The sequence below is a fragment of the Emydura macquarii genome, unplaced genomic scaffold, assembly GCF_026122565.2.
Source record: "Emydura macquarii macquarii isolate MOO-44397 ecotype Brisbane River unplaced genomic scaffold, CSIRO-AGI_Emac_v2 contig_1110, whole genome shotgun sequence".
Classification (NCBI taxonomy): Eukaryota; Metazoa; Chordata; order Testudines; family Chelidae; genus Emydura; species Emydura macquarii.
In genome coordinates this window covers 1,061,509-1,084,098 of record NW_027131247.1, presented here as the reverse complement: position 1 = coordinate 1,084,098, position 22,590 = coordinate 1,061,509, and the positions used below count along the sequence as shown (strand labels likewise).

The following is a 22,590-nucleotide window of genomic DNA, read 5'->3' as shown; positions in this document are numbered from 1 at the left end:
GCAAGAGCGTTATTTCCCTGCCCTACCCTATTAATACCAAGATGCAAAACAGGGCCAGAGCACTGGAGATCTCACAGCATTTTTTGCAAGAGCACTTTATATAGCATCTTGGCCAGTTTCCGTTTGAGTAATAACTTTCTGCTTCCCTGAACTCCACACACGCACGCTTTCAGTTACAGGATTCTGCGGCCCTTCATTTCCCTCCGTGTGTACACTAGGAGCAGTGCCATGTTCCCAGTCCAGAGGCAGCTGCGTGAAGATTGCAGGCACGCAATCTTGGAGGGAGAGAGACTGTGGATTTCATGCGCAGCTGACCACTGGGTCTGTATTTTCTGCTGGGTAAGTTATGCACAATTACCATTTGCACCCATGCTACAAGTATATGCAGTTCTAGCCAGTTTCACCCGATTCAGGGCCAGCAGCACATCCCTGTGTCCAAGGGCTGATTGCCAATCGGCTCCTAACACAGCACATGCATTCAGTGATGATATAGATTAACATTCCCACGCCCTACAGCATAGCCCTGAAGCAGGGCTGTGTTTAGCATTATAAACCTTCACACCCAAGCTATCTGTTTGACGTCTTTTCCCTGAAAGACCACCTGTCTCTCCCTCTTCTTTCAGAGAAACACCCCGTTTTTCATCTTCCTGAGCTGGATATTATGAGACCCATTTAAACTGCCTGCCAGGGCGAGTCAGCAGAGAAGTTGTGCACCTTCACACAGGCTTCTGAAGCTCAACAGCCCATGGCGCGCCACTCAAAGACACTCACATCATAGGTGACTTCTTCAACTTGGTCCTTCTCCATCAGGAAGACCTTGGAGACCTGTTCACACGGCCCCTGCAGAATGCGGGCAATCAATGGATAATCTGTAGCCTTCAATTTCTGTTTTTCTGCAAGGGGTCCCCCCATTACAAAGGACAGCAATTAGCAAATAGACCATACGGACAAAGCAGAAGATACTATTTTTAATCGTGGCAGTATCCCTTAAATATACATAACAGAGGACATCAATTAAGCCAAGTTACTCTAAATCGTTACAGCTAGAGGATTTCTTCCAGTCTTACCTCCGCTCGTGTGGACAATATACAAGGCAAATTCTTCAGCCGAGTTTTCAATCTGAACACAGGGGGGAAGGGGAGAATAAGATGTCAAAATATCAAAATGCAGCGAGATTACTTCACCAAAAAAATAAATAAATAAATAAATACTTTGCATTTTCATAGCACCTTGCATCCATGGACCTGCAAACACCCGATCAGGGTAATTCTCCACAACATGCTTTTTGCTGCAGGCAAGAATTCTACTAAGTCTGCCCCAGAAAGCTTACTGTCTAAGCCAGTGGTCCCCAATCTTTTTTGGTCCTTGCCCCCCTTACTCGGTCTGCGCCCTCCCCACCCCCAAAGAGCCGGGGGCTAGAGTTGCCTCCCTGGTCTGGGCCAGAAGTGGGAGTGGGGCCAGGAGCCAAGACAGAGGCCGAGCTGGGGGAAGAGCGGGGTTGGATGGTGCTCTCTCCCTGCCCCACGTGGGGGCTGGCCCAGACCCTGCCACGCCCCTCCCAAACATTCTTCTGCACCCCCCTAGGGGACCACTGGTCTAAGTAGACCAAGGATGGGAGGGGAAACAGAGACAGACAGGGAAAGCAACTGGACTGAAGTCACTCAACACGTCAGTAGCTGATCCAGAAATAGATTCCCCCTCCAGTGCCGTTTGCTAGCCTGTCCTGCTCCAGACACAATCCCTCCCAAAGGGGCAAGTAGACCCCACCTCCCTGCTTTAGGCACAAGAAACACTTGCTTCCACCAAGCAGCTGTTCATTTCTTACTTTGCTTGGTCTGAACCAAGCAGATGCACAGGATTCTTTGTATCAAAGACCCTGTTGAACTAAAAAAGCAACTTAAAATGGTATCAGTCCAATGATAAGGTTTAATGGAGAGCATAAATTGGGATAAAACTTGCCTTAAATTTATTGAGCAGCAGTTTGAGAACTTGAGAAGTGGTCATTGTGCTGTTTATCCGGACATTAGTGACTGAGCCATAGGCTGGTGTGAACACAGATGTCTAGGGATGGAAAAGACATTTAAAGGATTTGGATTACAAGAATCACAATATGCATCAGTAATTTTCCTCGGCAAAGTTCACTCCGATGCTCTCTTCGACACAAGGTCTAGGCACTTCTCAAGTCCCACCTACACCTTATTTTGAGGAATTCAGTGGCTTCCAGGCTTACTGCACATGGATGGATTTTGGGGACCTCGCCAAGGTCCCCAGAAGGAAGAACACACTATGGAGATTCTCTTCAGCCATATAATCAGTGCTGACATTTGAATCGTGACCCTTTGTTTTTCATCTGCTATTCAAGTTATTTCTAGCCCTTCGAGGCAACTAAATGCTCTGTCTAGGTTGAGGATCCTTACTTTGTGATTGTAGAAATGCCCATTGATGGAAAACCGATGGCGTTTGATCCGCCGCTGTTCACTTGGGGTACGGAGATTCCCTCTGCGGCGGACGCCCACATCGCTCCGGGTCCGCATCAGCTGTGGAGTTTCCTCTTGCTCGGATTTTAAGTCTTGGACATCTGAAATTAGAGTAAGAATGGCTTTAAAACCAGAGACTCTCGTGTGTGAAAGGACATAGAGGGTCAGCTCTTTGGGGGAGGGACACTCTTTGTTCTGTGATCGTACAGCACCTAGCACAATGGTCCATGATGGGGGCTCCTAGGTACCACCACAATACAAAATGATAGAATCATAGAAACGTTGGGCTGGAAAGGACCTCAAGAGCTCACCTAGTCCATCTTGGTCCTGCACTGAGGCAGGACCAAATAAACCTAGATCATCCCTGACAAGTATTTATCCAGCTTGTTCATAGCAGCCTCCAGTGACGGGGATTCCACAGCCTCCTTTGGAAACTACCCTTAGAGATTTTTTCCTACTATCTAAGCTAAGTCTCCCTTGCTGCATATTAAGCCCATTATTCCTTGTCCTACCTTTAGTGGACATGGAGAACAGCCCTTCACACATCAGAAGACTTTGCAGGTCCTCCCTCAGCCTTCTTTTCTCAAGACTGAACGTGCCCAGTTTTTTTTAAACCTTTCCTAGGTGAGGTGAGGTTTTCTAAATCTTATCAAGTTTGCTGCTGTCCTCTGGACTCTCTCCAATTTGTCCACATTTTTCTTCAAGTGCGGCGCCCAGAGCCAGACACAGTACTCCAGCTGAGGCCTCACCAGTGCCAAGCAGAGTGAGACAATTATCTCCGGGGTCTTAGATTCATGTGAATATACCCTAGAGTGAGATTATCCTTTTCTGCAGCTGCATCACATTATTAGCCCATATTCAATTTGTGATCCACTGTATCCCTGTATCTATCACTGTTGGACACTAACAAACACGTATTGCACAAAACGACCATCCCAGAAAATGTATAACAAGGTCTAAAGAGACACTAAGTTCGGCATCTTTTTTAAACCTGAAACCAACTAGAACTAGTGCAATATAATCCTAGCAGGTTTATATATTAACCCACATCCCCTCTCTCATCTATTGATGGAGGCTATTAATGGACCATTACGTGTAAATCCATGCAGCTACTTGGCTAAAGCCTCTTCTTATATGAAGTTAAGCATCTTACTCATGCGGTCATATTTTAACATTTTTTTAAAAAATGAAAACAGGAGAGGTAAGCCAACACTTGATATCTCTGAATGAAAAGTGGCCCGGATCCAGATGATAATGAAATAGCTGTTCATCCATTTTTAATGAATCACTTGAGCTAGGGCTTAGATTTTTAATTCAAAGCATGTTTATGCCAACAGAATCTCGTGCGTGTTCCATTCCCCCCCACCTCACACACACACACGACCCAACATTCACGATGAGCCCTAGATTTACCTTATGTAGCAGTTTTATGGGCATATATGACAACCACAGTAAAGGTTTTTGCATTGTCATCCTATTAATACAAGTATCACGCACTTTGACACATCGGGAAGCGAAGGCAGGCAGGTTGAGAGTCCTACTTTCAGAGATTCTGAGCAGCTACAGCTTGGAGCGCTCATGGGAACTCCAGGTGCTTGGCACCTCGGAAAAGTGACTTGGCCACAGAGTGAATGAGTAGCTGAGTCAGGATTACGCAGCCCCCCAATACTCCAGTCCTAGATGCCACTTCCACAAACAGCAGAAATGCATCAAGGAGTCTTAAGGGGAAGGGAGGGTAGAAGAAAGATGAAAAATAGAAGAGCAATGTCCATGAGAAGCAGAGAGATAAATAAAATAGGGTTGCAACTACCCTTTCAGTCCCAACCTAGATTACAATCCCATCTCTCTGCCCCCCTGCCAGTCCCAGAGAAAGAATATAATGGAACCACGCTACATTAAGAAGGAAGCAATCACAGAAAGGATGTAGACCTCCTGTTCTTACAGACTCATTCCCCGGATATTGTAAGATTACTCAGGTAAAGGCGGAGTTAGAATGAGTCTCAAGAGAGGCATGCTAGTTAAACAAAGTGAAATCTCCTTACCCATAGTGGATAAGATTCCCAAACGGTCACTAACAATTAACTAGTAATTGACATTTAGATCATTTCCCCCCACCCCTTGAGATCCTCAAGCGCACTGCCAAGGTTATCCATGAACTGCTTCATCTCCTGCTGAAAAGCAGCCATCTCCAGAGGGCAACACGGTGGGATTTTAACCGTGTCCTCTGACGCTGCACCACAGTCAAGGAGAGGCAGCCAGCCAGAACTACATAGAGATCCAGACAGGCAAACTGCAATTACCCAGACTGCCTTATGGTCAGGACAGCAGGCCTCTTCCATTCACATCCTTGGGGACGGGCCATGGGGGGGGGCCCTTCACTGGCCTCAAATCATCTGGTTTTCCCTTTCTCTGTCTCAGAGGGAAGCTTTGGCAGCACCCTCACCTACACCATGCTGGGGCATGCAGGCAGCACCCAGACACAGAAAGGAGCAACAGGGAGTAGCATGGTCCCTGGAGTAGGACACAAGACCAGGAGAAAGGAAACCTAGGTTCTATTCCCAGTTCTGCCACGGAGCTGCTGGGAGACCTTGGGCCAGTCAGATCCTCTCTCTGTGCCTCTATTCAGAGCAGGGACTAGTTCCCCCTCTCTGCATCTCAACTGGAATATAAACAAGTGCAGCACCACCCCCCTCCCTAAAGCATTTGGGCACTCTCCCATCCAAGCAGTGACCCAACCTAACCTTGCTTAGCTTGCAAGATCAGACAGGATCACAGCTCAAGGCAATAGGATGGCAAAATGCCTGCACAGTAAGGGTTACTAACACATGTCTGGAGCAGAGACAGACCTCCCGCTGGCCTTTAAACAGGAAAGGCCCTTCAGGCTGAACTCTGCGCACGCAGATGGAAAGAGGGAAGAAAAAAAACCTTAGAAATGTTTCTCTCTCCATGGTAATGCTACTTAACAATGGCTCCTATTATTCCTCTTCAAAGCCATGAGCAACCCATGCTCCAGGGGAGCACGAGGGCTGCCAAAGGAAAGGGAAGCACTGGGACGAGTGGAGATTGTTATTCAACAACACTTGCTTTCGGCACTTTTCTTTGGGGTTTCGCTCTCGGCTTTTGGAGTAGCTGCTACGAAGCAAGAGGGTGGGGTGATGCCTGCATAGCTTCTGTGCAAACGGCAAAGCTCCCGCTGGATCCGCAGTAATGTGCTCCCAAAGATTTTTGCAGTGGATATTTTGGGCAAGGTTTAAAGAAGTCAACAGGTTAACATTGAAATAACCCCCTTCCAAGGGAATCCAAACGTGACAGGGCCAGGGAGTTGGGAGAGGAAGATACAGGAATAGGCAAATTATTGAAAAGTGCCTAAATAACACAGGACCCTGAGAACTCACCTACACAGGAGAGCTATACCAGTATAAGAACAGGTGTGAATTTTAAGCGCTGCAGTTATACCAGTGTAACCCCATACGCACACTCTTATTTCAGTATAAGACGCTTTTTTCCGGTTTACTTTATGTGCCTTTGGAAGCAGTTTAATCTAAACTGAAAAAGCCATTCAATCCAGAATAATAGTATGCACACAGGGGAGTTATACTGGTACAATTATAGTGGTTGAAACTAGAAAATTTTCAGTGTAGATGAGACCTAGCTCCTAACAGCTCTCAATGGTACTTAAACAACTTGGGAGCTTAGGTGCTTTTAAAAACTTTGCCCAAGACAAGAGAGCGTGTGGGGCAATGTTGGTGCCTGTGTGGGAAGAAAAGAGGGGCTCAGACCCGATTGCTTCAGGGGAAGTCATTCTCCAGCTGATTTGCGGTATAACCTCTGACTGCATTTTTGTGCCGTCTCCAACAAATCCAGATCCCAATCCTAATGTCAGACAGTGAACAATTTCAAAATACATTTGTTTCATTTTTTATAAATGGATCCCTTTCAAACAAAGAAAAACTTGGAATTTTTGAAAGATTTCTCATTTTTAACCAGCTCTAAGGATCTGATCCAAAGCTGTCAGACAGGGAGTCTTTAAATTGACCTCAGTGGGCTTCAGATCATGTCTTAAAGAACTCTAATAGACACTCTTCTAGTATAACAATGGCCACGGTGCAAAACCCTCAGTAAAATAGCGATGTATGTAAGTTACATATAAAAAAAACCCACAATAACAACACAACACTATGTTAAAAAACATTAAGGTTGCAAAGTCAAGCACTCAAATGTTAGGCAATGCCAGAACTAATGCAACCTGTGCCTAAGCATGTTAAGATGTAATTGAGGACTCTCTCTGTTTTTATGTAAAAAATACCCACCAAAACAAAAACACAGAACCCCTGACTCATGCAATGCATAAGATGGACAGTGCTTCCTGAATGAGCAGCTATTCATTGTTTCTGGTTATTCAAAGTATGGCCCTGGTCTTAATGACTGTACACATTTAAAAGTGGTGGAAACTGTGGGGCACCCATAACTAAAGGCATCGCTACCTTTAACATAGATGCATATAACGATTTAGCTAAGAAAATGCAAGAATAAATTTCTCAGAGCGATTCCACTGAATGTTACCACTTTCGAAGAGATTGAAATGAAAGAAAGCAAGAGTTTTAGGCCTGGGGCAGCACCCCTTTGGTTTACACTGAAACAGCCTACTGAAATATTACAGATCAGATAGCAAAACCCACCACCCCGTCTCACCTGTTCCACTCTCTGAGCTGTCAGCATCTGTGGTGGCATCTACGTCTGTAATCTGAATATCGGGTAAGTTACTTGGCTTCATTATAGACCTAATGAAGAGACAGACATGGTGTTCCAATGAGGTGCTGGAAAGAAATATACCACCAATACTTCCCAAGGCTCAGAAGTCACCAGCCAATACAATGGGTTCACTTTCACACACATGTTGAAGTGTCAGTGATATGGGTACCAAACCACACAACCAAGTAAGGTTCAGATCTCAGAAGATGTAGCCTGGCCAGATAAGCTACACAAATACAAACGAGGTGGAAATTCACCCCCTTGCAGAAAGGCCAGCCCACTTTTGCTGACCCTCCACACAAGGGTGAATTTCATCCCTAGATATTTTCTGGTTTCATACCAGTCTGAAGCACATACACACCAGAAGCCAAGAAGGCTGGGGCTGAACTTTCAGACCAGAAGCAAAAGTGAGCTCCATATTTGACCAGGCAAAAGCTCGGTAGGTTTCATTTGAACTCATATTAGCTTGCAAAGTAGTTCAAAGGTAGTGGCTGCCGTTGGAGGAAGCAGAGAACTTCTGGTGCCCTAGTTTTCAATATTCTATTTACTTGCCCACACTACAGCAGGGGGGGCGCGATGTTAGGCTTTTAATCCCCCAAAGTCTAATATCTGGGGAGAATGATGAAGTGTCCCTCAGATTTAACTGTGCTAAGACCCTGAAGGTGAAGGACACCCCCCTGCAGCGACATACAATGCCTCCACGTGACTTCAGTTTCCAGGAGAGGGACACTCATAATAGGGGTCACACAGGCAGGGAGACACCATTTTTAAATGGCAACTTCCATACTGTCTGGGGCAGTGGGGAAACACCACATCGGCAAATGGGGCCATGCAGGGAAAATGTCTGGGAACCACTGCTCTAAATGCTGCGAGAAGACACACAACAACGTGTCCAAGTGCCATGGAATTCAGTGCCTGAGTGATGATTTTTAGTGTTGTTTTTCAACACGCCCCAGCCCATATCTTAACAGACAGCCAAATGGAATGCCGCAGTCCTGGTAAGACTGAGTGAGACAGTCAATGAAAAGTCAGTCTGTTTGTTCAATCAAAAGTCTATGATTTGACGAGTCCAATTCATTAGCTGTAGGTGATACATATTTTAAATCAGTAAGGGTTTTATGTAGTTGGAAAGATCAGGCAGCTTTCTAAAAGATATTGCCCACATTTCTGGAGAAATAAGGTAAGTGTCATGATCCCTTTTGAGAACAAATGTTTTTGCACAGGATTATGCTGTGTGAAGATAAGCCACACCCTAGCAGGACCAGAGAGAAGAAAGCCATATTAAAGTTACATGCTCTTCATAGGGAAGTTGCAAGAGCCAAGCTAGGAAAATAATTCTATTGGCAAATCACAAAGTCAGAAGACCTCCTGCGGGATCTGATAAAATACTGAGTCAGTGAAATGCACAGATTCTAAATAAAACCAGGGGAAGTTCCCTTCACAGCAAACCTAAGCAGGCCTGGCTTCTGTTGTAAATGTGGTTGTTTTCCACTGACTGCCAGATAACACACACACAAAAAGCAGTGCTGCAAGATGGGAATTCACAAGGCTGTGTCTCCCGCTTGTTTGCCTGCTGGCAATGAAGAATCAATACCACCAACCAGCAATTGTACAGGAGTTTTTTTCCCCATCCACAGATCTCCAATTGCTTTGCAAGAGGGTCTCATTTCAGAGATGGGAAATTGAAGCACACAGGAATTCTGTGATGTGGAACAGGCCACCAAAGTCAGAGGTACAGCTGGGAAAGAAAACCCCAGATGTCTCAGTGCCCATGATCCAGCTGGCTCCCTAAAGCAAGCAGACTACACTGGTAGAGCCCTCAGCTCACTAGCTGGCCCTGCACATCACTGGAGTAAGAAGCTGAACCAGGACCCTAGCGGCTGCAGACAGAAGCTTTTTTAGGGGAGGCAAAAGAAAGCCTTCTCCTGGGCAAGATGGCAGAAGCTTCTAGTACCAACAGCTCCCTACACCTGGGCTGGGCTATTCAGCAATGAGCCAACTGGCCAGATTCTCCCCTGCAGCTGCGGGGCTAGAGAAGTTCCCCAGTCTCCCACCACCACCCCTGTCCACAGGGCTGCACAAATCATCACGGTAGCCTTGGCCAGCTCAGATGGAAAGGGCTCAGCACACAGCTGTAATCTGAATGCAACAAGCAAGGGGGGCAGTATGGCCTAGTGGATAGGGCACTAGACTGGGACTAAGGCAACCTGGGTTCTGTTCTCTGCCCATTGTGAGACTGCAAATAAGTAACTTCCCCGCCATGTGCCTCAGTTTCCCCTATTATCCTTGGTCTGTCTTGTCAATTTAGAATGTAAGCTCTTCAGGGCAGAGAGTGTGTTCCTATGTGTTTGTACAGCAGCTAGCACAATGGGGCCGTGGTCTTGGCTGGGGCCTCTAGGCGCTACTGCAATGCAAGTAATAATGCATGCATCGCTCAGTTCTCAAGGATGAATTATGAGGACAGGCATGTCACACACACACACACACACACACACACACACACACACACACACACTAGTGACTACAGAACTGTAGATTCTATCCCCAGTGCTGCATGCGTGCAGACACCCAGAGATGTCTCTGGAGAGACAATGAATCCACACCCAGGAGCTCTTATGTCAGCCTCCTCCCCGGGCAGGGCAGGGCAGGGCAGGGCGGCCCACCTACTGACCCTTGTGTGCCCAGGTTGCAGCCGGAGTGCCAAGAAGAGGAGGAAGGAGGGGGCCGGATCCGTTGGTTGTCATCCTGCATCTGTAGCCGGATGGGCCGGCGCAAGCCCCAAGAGATGTTCAGCAAACCCTCCACGATGAACTCGCCTTCCTCCTGGAGAGCCAACACAAAGAGACACGCTGAGATCTCAGAGCCCTCCCCTCCTCAGCAAGACTGATCTAAAGCACACTGTCTTCCCCTGCCCTCTGCCCAAGGCTCTCCAAACACTTGATCATTGTTAGAAAAGCCTCACAACAACCTCTCTGTGAGAGACAGGCAATATTATCTCCACGGCATGGACAGGGAAATGGAAACCCTAAGGGTATTGGATTTACTCACGGGGTGACGTCATACCATTGGGCAGTGATGGAAATAGAACCCAGGGGGCCTGACTCCAGGCCTGAGCCACACTTAAGTTTCAGTAATAACATTTTGCTTAGGGGCATGATTTTTTTAAGCCAATGTAGTTATACTGGTAAAAGCCCTAGATTGGAGGCAGTTATGCCAGTATAAAGGGACCTTGTACTGGTATAGCTTATTCCCTTTCCCGTGTGGAAATAAGCATATGATATAAAGCACCCTTACATCCACAGTCAGGGTAGTTGTGTTGCTTTAACTGCACCAGTATAGTTAGTGAGATACAACTTTCCAGCACAGCCAAGAAATCCTCCTGCTCTAACCCCTAGACTATGCTTCCCTCCCAGAGCTGGGAGCAGAACCCAGGAGTCCTGAGTCCCAGCGTTCTGCTCTAACCAAAAGACCACACTCCTCAGGAGTAGTGCATTAGATACAAAAGCATCCCACAGCACGCAACTGGAGACAGGCTTAAATTATACAACATTTAGGAATAATTATAATAATAAAAAATTAGTCTAGAAGATCATGGTGTTCCCTTGCCAGCCTTAATCTACGAATCCCAGGAAGAGACCAGTCACCATTTCCATCTAAGTGACTGCCAAAATTCCCATTCATTCCCACAGGCGACCATGTGGGAGAAGGAGAACCCTTTGTGTCTCTACGTCTCCCTCAATAAAGTAGCTACAAAAAAAGGAACTTAAGACCCGGCAGCCATCGAGCTCGTACTTGCAGAAATAACCAGCCATCAGCTTGCTTTGCCAGCAGTCACTTTTTGACCCCCTAGGTAAGGATTGACCCAGACTGTCTTGTTTTTCACACAGCCTCCTCCATCTAAGTCACAAGAGCAACCTGCTCAATATTTACTCATTGATTTCTCACCTCTCTGTGCCGGAGCTGCAAATTCTGACCTTCATAATACAAGTTGTATGTCTTCAAGTGCAACAGCAGTTCATTTCTGGAAAATAATAATATTAATGCAGGAAAAGAGAGTCACACCAAAGAGAGGAAACAGCCAAAGCCTGAGAGACTCAGGTTCTTATGCTTCATCTGTCACTTTGGTATCTAAGCACCTGAAATGATAACCTGAAGGGACTGACCTGAAGGAGGTTTGATGGAAGGACTTTCCTGATCAACATGAATCAGACAATGCAAAGCAGCCAAAACACGTTGGTGAATTTGGCCCAGAGGGCTACCAAAGAAGGATCACAGGTGCATTGTTTGCCTGACCTCTAGAGGCATTTTGTAAAGCATGGGAATAATGTTGCTTCCATGTGAAGGTCACTAACGTGTCTGATCCATCCAAAAAGGTCTCTCACAAGTTGCCCAATCACTGGGCTATTAGATAACGTTTCTGTTAAGATACAGTAGGAAGGTCACCTACCATTTGCACAACACTTCCAATTTGGAGGTGTCAAAGCTCTGCAAAGCTAGGGGAATTATCACCATCCCTATTTTACAGATGGGAAAACTGAGGCACAGAGAGACTACAGCCAAAATTTTCCCAAAAACCATGTGCAGTGATTTTGAACGCCTCAATATGAGGCACATGAGAGGTTTGGGCCCGGGCTACACAAGTTTTGTTCCAGTGTAACTATTTTGGTGAGGAGCATGATATTTTTTTTTTTTAAAAACCACTGTAATTATACTGACACAATCCCTAGTGTGGATGCAGGTATATTGTTATAGTTTCTTCCTATCTATGGGGTTGGGCTAGTAACCAGTATCTTTCCATCCTCGCCTCCTAAACTCTCTTTTCCTTGGCTGCACCCCATTAAATGATTTCTCAGCCATGCAATGTTGCTCTTCTCCCTAAACATTGTCTGTGGGATTTTCCATGTTTTGCAATATCAATTGCTAGAGATATCGCCTTCCCCTCCACCTCTGTCCACTGCTTCAAGACCTGTGTGTGACCGCAGCTGCCCCTCCTCCACCAGTTCCCAGGGCCTTTCATAAATCAATCACCAGCTCACAATACCAAAAATATTTCCGCGTTAAGCTCTGGCTTCAATCTTACTTTGAAATGTATTTGTCTTTTCCACAGGGGACTAGGAATGACTGGCTGCAGTAATCCATCCTCACGATCTTCTTTTATTAGGAGCAGAGATCTGAATTTGAGAGGAGGGAGGGGGAAAAAATGATACAAAAGAAACTTGCATTAATCACTGCATCATTTCCATCTCAATATGTGCAGATTGGGCCAGATCCAAAGCCCAGTCGACTCAATGGGAGTTTTGACACTGACTTCAGCGCTTTGGATCCATCTGTCCAATCCGTCAGCCACATCAGTCAATGGTGCAGACAGCAAAATAGAAAACAACAAGTCAAATGATCGACTTTAAAGTGGAAATGTGAGAAGTAAGGTGAGGGGAAAGCAAAGAGAATCATTGCAAAGTAAGACAACCGGAAGCACAGTTAACACAATACTTGACCTGTCTGTTGCACCCTTCCACCCAAAGATCTCTACGCCCTTTTCAGATATTAAAGTAGTGAGCCCCCCGAGGTACCTATTGTACCAGTTTTACAGACGAGGAGGTGGAGACAGTGGGGAAGACACTGCACTTGGACTCTAGGGTTCTGGTTTCAAATCCCAGCTCTACTGCACACTCCACGTGTGAGCTTACTCTCTCTGTGCCTCGCTTCCTTATCTGTGAATGAGGAGAATAACCCTTTTCCCTGTCATCTATTCAGGGTCTAAGCTCTTCCAACAGAATGTAACCGAGAAAGTTCAGAACCAGATGGCAAATAAAAAGAACTCCAAATGTATGTATGATTAAAATTATTATTTTTTCCAACAGATCCACAGATATTTTGCAGTTCCACGGGTTCCGATGCGGAGACAGACACTTGGCCAACATTTCACACACACACTCGCTCACAAAAAGTAGTTCACTTTTGTCCTTTGAAGTGTGCCCTCATTAAATTGTCAATTTTTATTTATTTATCGGGAACTATGAATCATAACTAAAATGAGAGTTCGGGTGACATTTTCCAAGACATCGAAGTGCTTTGGGCACATTGGAAAATATATATATCACTTGAGGGCTTTTAAAAATCTTAATCTCTCACTTCAGTTACTTATAACAAATAATTAGAAAACACAGCCTTACTTATCAGTGCATGTTTCTTCATTATGTGTATGTGAAAGGTCTGGTACAAAGGGCCCCTGATCCCTGTTTGAGACCTCTAGGTGCTACCACCACACAAATAAAATGAGATTGCTGTAACAGATACTTAAATGTGAGGTTCTATGGGGGGGAGGGGGAAGAGGGGAGAATCCATCGCTTTACATAGAGTTTCCTCATCTGTACAATGGCGATATTGTTATTGACCACCTTTGTAAAGTGCTTTGAACTCTGCTGACGAAAAGCACTATGAGAAATAGGTATTGTTATTCATTTCCTAAGGAAATTGCTCAGTCCTTTTCCTCACCCTGCCGTTCCAGATAGACAATGATGATGGCCCACCTGTTAAGTTAAAGATACAGGGTGCAGCCTTGTAGGTCAGTATCACAGTGAGGTCAATGGTAGATCCATGCAGCGGCAGAAGGCCTGGTGTGTATTTCACGACACTCCTGCACAGGTCAGTTGCTCAAGGATTTCAAAGCCCTTCACACAAAGAAGTTTGTTCTCTTAACACCCAAGGAGGTGGATATTTTACAGAAGGGGAAATAAAGGCACAATGAGGGGGACTTGCCTGCAGTCACATGGCAGCCAATGACTCGGTCAGGAAACCCGTGTCCTCGTTCTCATGGGCCACATTTAGGATACCCTCCCCTCCCCACACTGGCAAACCCCTGAGCAAAACTGAAGTTATATTCTGCTCCATGCTTCTACATACAGCAGCAGCCCAAAGACAAAAGCCTATATTTAAACACAGCAACAGCAAGCGTGAGACACAAGCAGACAACGGGCAGGAAATTCAGAGCTGCAGCTCACAACTCTGGCTACAGTGCATTGTCCTGTAAAAGCAGAACAGAAAACTCAAAATAATACCGCAAGTAAAGACGGAAAGACTGACGCCTTTTCATTTCCTAGCTTATGCTCCTGCATTTCACAAGCACCTCAGCAGGGCTGAAATAGTTGCGTCAGGCTGTGACTAGACAGAGGGAGGGGGACAGTTGTGTTAAGCTGTGAATAGACAGAGGGAGGGGGACAATGTTCACTTACAAAAATTGGAAGAAAAAACTTTTTTAATTGGAGGCTCTAACAAACATTAATATTAACCAGAGGCATGTTACTGGTCAGGCAGACAAGCCACATTTCGATTGCCATGTTATGAACTCAGGAGAATTATTACTATTGGTACAGATGTAGCCCTACAGGCCACAGCTGAAATCAGTGCCCCGCAGGGCTAACTAGCATACCCATGCATAAGAAAGACAGTCCTTTGTCCTGAAGAACTTCTACAATCTAAAAGCTAGGAAAACATAGTATTGTGTCCATTTTACAGATGGGGATATTTAGGCACAGATAAATTGTTACACAAGATGTCTGTGGCAGAGCCAGGAATTGAACCTAGATCCAGCAAACAGTTTAGACAGGCAAAGTGTGGGAGGGGAAACTGAAGCACAGACAGGGCCCAAGGTCACACAGCAGATCAGTGGCAAAGCTGGGAATAGAACTAAAGTCTCCCAACTCCTAGTCCAGTGATTTGTCCATTGGACAACACTGTCTCTCAACGCTTTAGTATCCGTGTTGTGGTCTCCGGGTCTAGTATCATTCCTTTCCCCTTTGGAGTTCGGTTCCAGGTACATGCTCATTCTCATGGGCAGAAATGTATCTGTGTAACCTGACTAATTAACATCACAACAGATCTCAGTGTTATGCACCTCCAAGGAGGTAAACAATGGAAGCTTACAAAGGGAAAAATCCTGGCTTACCATCAACTGTACAAATTAAGAACAATACTTTCCTACCTCACTCAGGTGCGGATAAATTCAGTGCTTGTAAAGACCCCCTGAGATGAAAGGCATCACATTGCATAGTGCAGGCCACATCCTAACTCCCCTCCTGTTGCTAACCACATAAAGTTTCTAGCAGGCTCTTCCTCACTCACAGATGTTCTCAAAGGCCATCAGGCTACCCAGTGAGGAGCCTGGACATCTATTCTCAACAGCTGGAGAGGAGGAAGAACGCTTCCTCTCCAGCCAGCTTGCCAAAGACCATGGCCCACAGATGGATATCTGCTGAAATAAGGGTTCTCTTCCCAGCGCTGCCACTAATCCACTGATTTGGGCAAGTCGCTCATCTCTGGGTCTCTCTCTTCCCTCCCCCTCTACCCCGCCGGGCTTGCCCCCACATCAGCGAAACAGGGATAACGCTGATCTTCATACAAGCATTTCTGTGAACTCTGAAGAATGGTATGACATTGTAAGATATTACGTGGACAGAATTACTACTATAGAAACAAATAATATACTCACAGGACAGATCTTGCAATGCACTTATACACCCAGTTCTCCCTGAACACCCCACAGAAGCTTGGGTAGAGAACCAGAGACCTGCTCGTCAGGCCCTCTTTGCAAAGGCAAAAATTCAAGTCAGAGCAAGAGGATGGTATGACTAATGGTGCCAGATGGACGGCACAGATATTTGAATAGAAAGGATGAGCAGCCGTAGGCCAATCTGAAACCAGAATGGGAGAAAAATCCCTCAGAGATCTGTAAATGAGGAAATGATGTCTTATTCTGTGCACGCTCAGAAGGGAGGAACAGAGCAGAGACAGGATTGCTGGGGGAATCTATCCATCTCTCGGACAGGAGCAGTGGCAATTACAAAGAGGGAAGGAAGGGCTGGATGGGTGACTGACAGACGAGCAGAGAAAGGGCGACAGCGCAGTGCCTGAGACGCACAGACTGATGCTGAAGCCAATACATACAAACATTTCAACACGATGTCTGGCCTGGGGAAGCTTCCAGCCACCTCGTACTACCTCAATTTGACATTCCCTGTGGATAGAGTATCTTGATTATTTTGAGAGGGAAGGAAGCTGTTCATGAAATTAAGACCCTGGGTTGGGGCGGACAGGATCTTGAGTCAGTTCCCATCTCTACCAGACTCGTTAGGTGACCTTGGGCAACTCGCTTCATCTCCATGGGCCTCAGAGGGGGACCATACTTCCTCTCCCCCACCTTCCTTTCCCTCCCACTTCTGTACGTCCACTGTGTTAAATGCTTTGGAAAATCTCACCCTTAACATTTAAATAGCAAGTTACGCACCTAACTCCTTTAGGCTCTTTTGAAAATTCCTACCCCACACTCTTTGGTGCAGGAACTGTCTCTTATTAAGTGTCCATCTACAGCCTAGCATTACAGGACCCAAATCTAGGTTGGGGCCCGGATGATACTGGAATAATTATATTATACTACAGAGAGTGACGCCAAGAAACCCTTACACCCACCCATCTCTCTTCCTCAGAGGGTTCAGTTAACGAAATCTATGGATAATCCTTTGTTTATGCTCATTTTGCAAATTTTAATTTAGGCACTAGGTGCCTGGAGCCCTGGGTGGCTACTGTAGTGGTAATTGAAAAGGTTTGAAGCAATCTGTAAAATAGAAATAATAAAATGCAGCTGTCTCTGGGGTGGAGTGCAGCAGTTTCTCCTCCTTTACGCTGACTGAGATCATACAAAAATTGTACTTGCAAGAAGTTTCTGGAGATCTTAATTGCAGACAAGCTTAGTTTTAAGGTCCCCAAGCTGAGCTGCAAAGGGCTTATTTATCTACAATGGGAGAGGGAGAGCCCAGCTCTCTGGTTTCCCTTGAAGATTATATTATGGATGAACTGCTAGAAGGTGAATGTGCTCAGGTTTATGTATTTTGCCTGCCTTAGGATTTAAAAAAAGTTGATGCATCCGAGCACCACCCACCCTCTTTGAAAACAACTTAGAGCTGGTACAGTAGCGGTGCCAGAGTGTCTTCCGTTTCTCAGACCCCACACTTGCTTTTGATTGAGCTCCAACGTCCTGTTTATCAACTGGCTGCTAGATCTGAAGTGACAAGCTGCTTAAGCCTTCTCTAACACCCTCATCTCTGTCATCATATCCATTTCCTAAGCAAGAAAAGCTGCCAGTTCTTCCTTTTTCGGGTCTGCTGTACTGAGTCAAGGTTCCTCTTGCAGGGTTTCTAGGAAGGGGCTAGGCAGTCTCACACTGACCACCTCAGACCCAAGGCAAGATGTGTAAGGCTACTTTCAGCTCTTATTAAAAAGGAAAGTTTTTCTTATTAAAAATGAAAGCCCGCACATCCCACCCCCCAGTGAACCAGCACGAATCAGTGCTTCCAGCACCCACAAAACAGACATGAGTTCTTTTACACAACACCACGCTCTCTGCCATGAGGAGATGATGTGAGCAGCTCAACATAAACCAGATCAACACCTGACAAGCCAGACAGGACAATGCACACAACAATACTTCAGAGGTGCAGCGAAAGGCTCTCATTTAGACACGATCGTCCATTTCGCCAGGAGCATTACACCCGTCTCACCCTGTGGCCCAGTGACTGAAACGGCATCTAGGAACACAAGCCCTTTTGTGGATCTAGTCCATAGTAACTACAGTGACGTTTGAGGAATTTAAAACAAAAGCAACAGAAATGAGTGTTGCTGTGCATCTCAAATGGGGGTGGGGGGAGAACCCTCCCATGGAGCTGGGATCTACCGTGGAGCCTCACCTCCCTCACTGCTTCTGCTACAAGACAGTTCCGCATAGCCAGGGGAAATTTCTCCTCTAAGAGAGATGCAAACTGTTTCTGTTCCTCTCCTCATGAGCACTTCAGCATGACAAGTGTGTGTACAGCACCTAGCACAATTGGGCTGTGTCCTGTAGGCCCCACCACAATACAGATAATCTACAGGGGGTTAACACCAAGTGTTCTCTGTATCCAGGTTACCGCATAAAAACGGCTCTGTCTGGAATTTCCAGGAGGCTTCAGCCATCCATCTCTCACACATCTTGGATGCCCTTCATGGGCAGGCAGCGTACAATCAATCTTCCAACTAGCGACCTTCTGGAGGCTTGTCAGCCCTTGGCCAGATGCCTTTAAAGACCTCAGAGCAAGTCGACTTCTAGTAGAATTTTTCACCTGCAACATGTAACCACGTAAGGTATATAATTTAAAGGGCACCACATCATTATGGTCTAAAAATAGAGCTGTGCACAAGCAGAGATGAAGCACTTGTCTCACTGCAGGCATCTCACGAGATCTCCCAACACCGAACAAGTGTTCCCAGAAGAGGCTGCATAGGTTTATGTCAGAATGGGACGGGAGGAACTGAGTGTAGAAGTTTGAGATGGGGGGAAAGCAGAGAACGAGTCTATGAGTTTGTCTAGTTCATCATCACTTCCTCCAGCACAGTCTGCAGTGCAAGTTCCAAATGTTACAGGGCCAGGATTTTCAGCATGCTCAGGATGGCTCTTCAGTATGCTCGGGAGGAAAGGAAATGTATTAGTGTCCCGTCTTAGCCCCGTGACTTTTGGAAGGCCTAGAAACAGCCAGAATACGAAACACAAACGACTTGAGGGAAACAGATTTTTACTCTCCGCAGCAGGGGAATGGTGAGAAGTCAGGATACGAAAATTACTCATTACTCAACTTGTAACTTCAGAAGAACAAGCTCAAAATGATATTAGGAGTCAAGAGAGAGGAAAAAAAATCCAAAGCACCATTGAAAGCCCTGGATTTTGGGTGTGGGTATGAAAACGGAGCCATTATTATGGGACAAGAGTGGGGCTTGAGGCTGGGACATTCAGCACCAGTTCCCACCAGCGAAGCAAGCTGAGGTACTCCCTCAGCTACGAGGAGATGGCCAGCCACATCTGCAAGACGTGTGCATAGCAGCTGAGGGGGGAAGGCCAACATCTACAGGCACTAAATGCTGCCTGAGTGTCAGGTGCCCCATCCAACAGATATACCTGTGCTTTGAGCCCACCTTGTGAAGGACCAGCTCCCTCCATACCCTAGGACACGTGACGTGGCAAGGGCAATTTGCCCGACTGCTCTTGGGCGCATGCAGTATAACGGGTCACATGGAGCCCTCTCCATCGGTGTCCTAAATCAGGCTGCTCTGCTGACAAACAGCAACTCTCACGTGCCCTAGGCAACGGCAGTATCTCCAGCGCTGCCGTTGTAAGCCCTGCTGGCTCGAGCCCACAGGACAATTCCCGGAACGGGAGCCACAGATTCCAAATTAGCAGGCAAAGGCTAAAGCCGCTGCCCTGCTGGCAGCCTGGCAGCGTGCCCTGCCAGGCGGTTGGCATGGGAAAAGCACGTCACATGCCATGAAGTTGGGCACTAAAAACCCCTGCCTAGGATCTTACTCCCAAATGGATTGCTGCCGGAAGGGCCCACTCAGGGGAAGTGAAGGGAAGCCAGGTAGAAGGTAGAAGCCTCTGGATGATACAAAGATAGGGACATCAAGTGACCGGGGCTGGACGGCTCAGTGCAATAGGAACTACTGAACTCTTCACCCCTAGGTCACTGGTTTAAACCCAGCCTGACTAGAAACATCAAATGGCTCTTTTTGTGGCCTACAGGAAATGAGCTGGAAGGCTTCAGTCCAGTCCCCTCCCCGAGCCTACCAGCACCCACAGGAGAGATCTGAGCCGAGGCTCAGGACCACAGACTGAACAAGCCTCTCACTCCCAAAGCGAGGTGTCACTGTGCCAGCACTGAGACACAAGGGGGAGGCAGGAGGGCAGCTGGTGCAACTCTGCTCGCCATACAGCAGCTGCTCTGGAAACCAACCGGGAAATCCATTCTGCACGGCCACTTTCACGAACACCTGGCAGCAGTGGTGGGGCAATGAGGACAGGCTCAAAGAGGGTCACTCATGCACTCAGGTCATTCTGGGCGAAAGTCAACCCTGTCCAAGAGGTCAGCATGAGGCTGCCTGTACAGCTCTTACATCCTTAAGTGGTGCAGACAGCCTGGTAAATTACACCCTAGGCACTTAAGCAGGTTCTTGGGGAATAGTCTTACTACACAGGTAATTATTAAGTCAATGACTTTTTAAAGTCATTTTTTGTGCTCATTGACACTTACTTTGTGAAGCACATCACGAATCTGTCTTGCTCACACAAGTCTCAGACTTGCAAAACTTTATTGGGGGAGAGAGGAAATGTGGAGGTTTGCAGATTGCAGGGGCTATCCACTGGAACACATTTCACATAAACACAGTATTTAGGCACATAAAGATCCCTCCATAGCTTACAAAAAAATTCCAAACTATTGCCGTATTCCCCTTTCAAAGATGGAAAATAATAAAAAGCTACAATTGCAAAGTAATGGTGTCGTAAGGTTTTCCCAAACAACTGCTGAAATCCATACTGGTTAGGAGGAGCACACGAGCCAAGACCCATCAGCAGAGCCTTGCGCATCTGCAGGTATCCACGGCCAGGGACAGCTGTGGACCCTTTTTGAGGCCGGGATGCAGATTCAAATCCGGCAGCCATACAGGGCTCTACCCGCCAGCCTCTGCCTCTCCCTCCAGGGACACTTACCCAGTAGACTGGAGACGTGCAATACAGGCGCAGGCACACACTGAACCCAACCTCCCTCCAGCCCATTCTCCTGCACACCGACCTCCCCCTACACCAGGGTTTAGGACAGACAGACGGACAGGCTGAGCAGCTCTGTGACGGTCGCTAGATACCTACTGAAAACCAGACGCTTGAAATTCAGGAACCAGCTTCTTCCTCTTTCAGCCTCCTCTCCCCCCGCCCGCGCCTAGGGAGCGGAGTCCAAACCGAAGTGGGGTGTGTGTAAATCAAACCGGGCCGGGCGGAAGTTACCCAACCAGCCGGACAGCGGAGCTGATGGAGAAGGAGAACAACACGGAGATGATGCAATTAGCTGAAGAGCAGAGACTTAGCGGCCAGGCTGCAGAAAACACCGGGGGCGGGGAGGTAGGGGAGGGGGGCAGCTCCTTGCCCTGACTCCTAGAGCCGCTTCTCTCCCCGGCGCTGGGGGGAGAACCCCGGACCGCTCCCCCCGACCGGCCAGCGCCCCTAATTCCTAGATACTCCCCCCGCGCCGGGCGCAGAGAACCCAGGCATCCGGGCGCCCCGCCGCAGCCTTGTCACGCCCCAGCGGAGACCAGCCGTGCAACGTAGGAGCCGGGGACCGGGAGGGGCGGGGGGAAGCGACTGAACTTTGCAGGCGGCCGCCGGCGGGCGGGGAGCGTGCAACCGGCCGGGACCGTGCAACGGGCCGGGACCGTGCAATGGGGCGGCTTTGTTACCCCTCCGCCCCGCCCTGCACGGGCACCCCCGGGGCAGCGGCTCTGGCTCGGCTGCAGAGCGAGCGAGCGAGCGGCGCTTACCGGGCGCCGGGCGGGCAGGGCCGCCCCGTCCCCTCTGCGGGCGCGGAGCCGGCGCGTCCATCCGCCGCCTGCGGGGCCGAGGGAGGCAGCAGCCGCTGCGCGCAGCCGCCGCCGGTCTGGGTCTGTGTGTGTGTGTCTCTGCCCCTCGGCCGATAGGAGCCCCCCGCACCAATCGCCGCGGCTCTGCCGCCGCCTCCCGCCGCCTCATTGGTGCCTCGGCTTCTCCTGCAGCCCAGCAGCTGCCGCCAGGGTTCGGCGTGTCACCTCCCGCCCTTCCCCGGGCGGCGGGGGCATTGCGCAGCCCGGCAGGCCGGAGGGGATGGAGCTGGAGCTGGAGCTGGGGGAGGCGGGGAAAGCCCAGGGGGAGGCTGTGCGTTTCTTCGGGAAGAGAGGAAACGGGCTGGGAAAGCTGTTGTCCGGCGGCCAGGAAGGCGCTGGGAGAGAGACGCTCTGGGCCGAAATTCTCCGGGGCTGGACGGCTGGTGCCTGGCCCCAGCTCACACACAGGTACAAGGCCCTAGCGAGCAGGGGAGGGGGTCCTCGCCCTTCTCTGAGGTTTGGCAGAAGGGGTGAGCAGGTGGCTTGATCCATGTGGGTGGCACCGGCAGACCCAAGAGCCCCCCAGCTGGAAGAGTTGTCAAACTGGGAAGAGGGTGAATTTTTTTAACCGTCTGGGACCAGATTGCTAAGGGACAGGATGCACTCCCCGTCTCTGGAGGCCTTACCTCTGGATTGAGTGTTTCTCTAGATCAGTGATACTCCGTCCTCATCTGAGGAAGTGGGTTACAGCCCAGGAAAGCTTATGCCTGCAGAACTTAAATTTGTTAGTCTTTAAAGTGCTACAGGACTCTCTCGTGGTTTTTGCTGTATACAGACTAACACGGCCACCCCTCTGGAACTCCATCCTAGTAGTGCAGGAGCCAAATTAGCCATCAGCATGAGCCAAAAGAGCCACAGGAGAGTGAGATGGTTG

The 22,590-nt window shown here is 47.9% G+C and overlaps 1 protein-coding gene across 1 annotated transcript in view; it reads right to left on the bottom strand.

The window, feature by feature from the left end:
- Nucleotides 1-21,752, bottom strand: part of RASSF2 (Ras association domain family member 2) — a 31,357-nt gene extending 9,605 nt beyond the window's left edge. Inside the window, exons 1-10 of the mRNA XM_067545842.1 lie at nucleotides 21,618-21,752; nucleotides 20,953-21,108; nucleotides 12,310-12,400; nucleotides 11,175-11,250; nucleotides 9,901-10,052; nucleotides 7,170-7,258; nucleotides 2,418-2,578; nucleotides 1,960-2,061; nucleotides 1,068-1,119; nucleotides 772-893 (exon numbers count right to left, since the gene is read on the bottom strand). Coding sequence (XP_067401943.1) covers nucleotides 772-893; nucleotides 1,068-1,119; nucleotides 1,960-2,061; nucleotides 2,418-2,578; nucleotides 7,170-7,258; nucleotides 9,901-10,052; nucleotides 11,175-11,250; nucleotides 12,310-12,368 — 813 coding nt within the window. The 5' untranslated portion in view covers nucleotides 12,369-12,400; nucleotides 20,953-21,108; nucleotides 21,618-21,752. The remainder of the gene's footprint in view (nucleotides 1-771; nucleotides 894-1,067; nucleotides 1,120-1,959; nucleotides 2,062-2,417; nucleotides 2,579-7,169; nucleotides 7,259-9,900; nucleotides 10,053-11,174; nucleotides 11,251-12,309; nucleotides 12,401-20,952; nucleotides 21,109-21,617) is intronic.
- Between the last annotated feature and the right edge of the window lie 838 nt (nucleotides 21,753-22,590).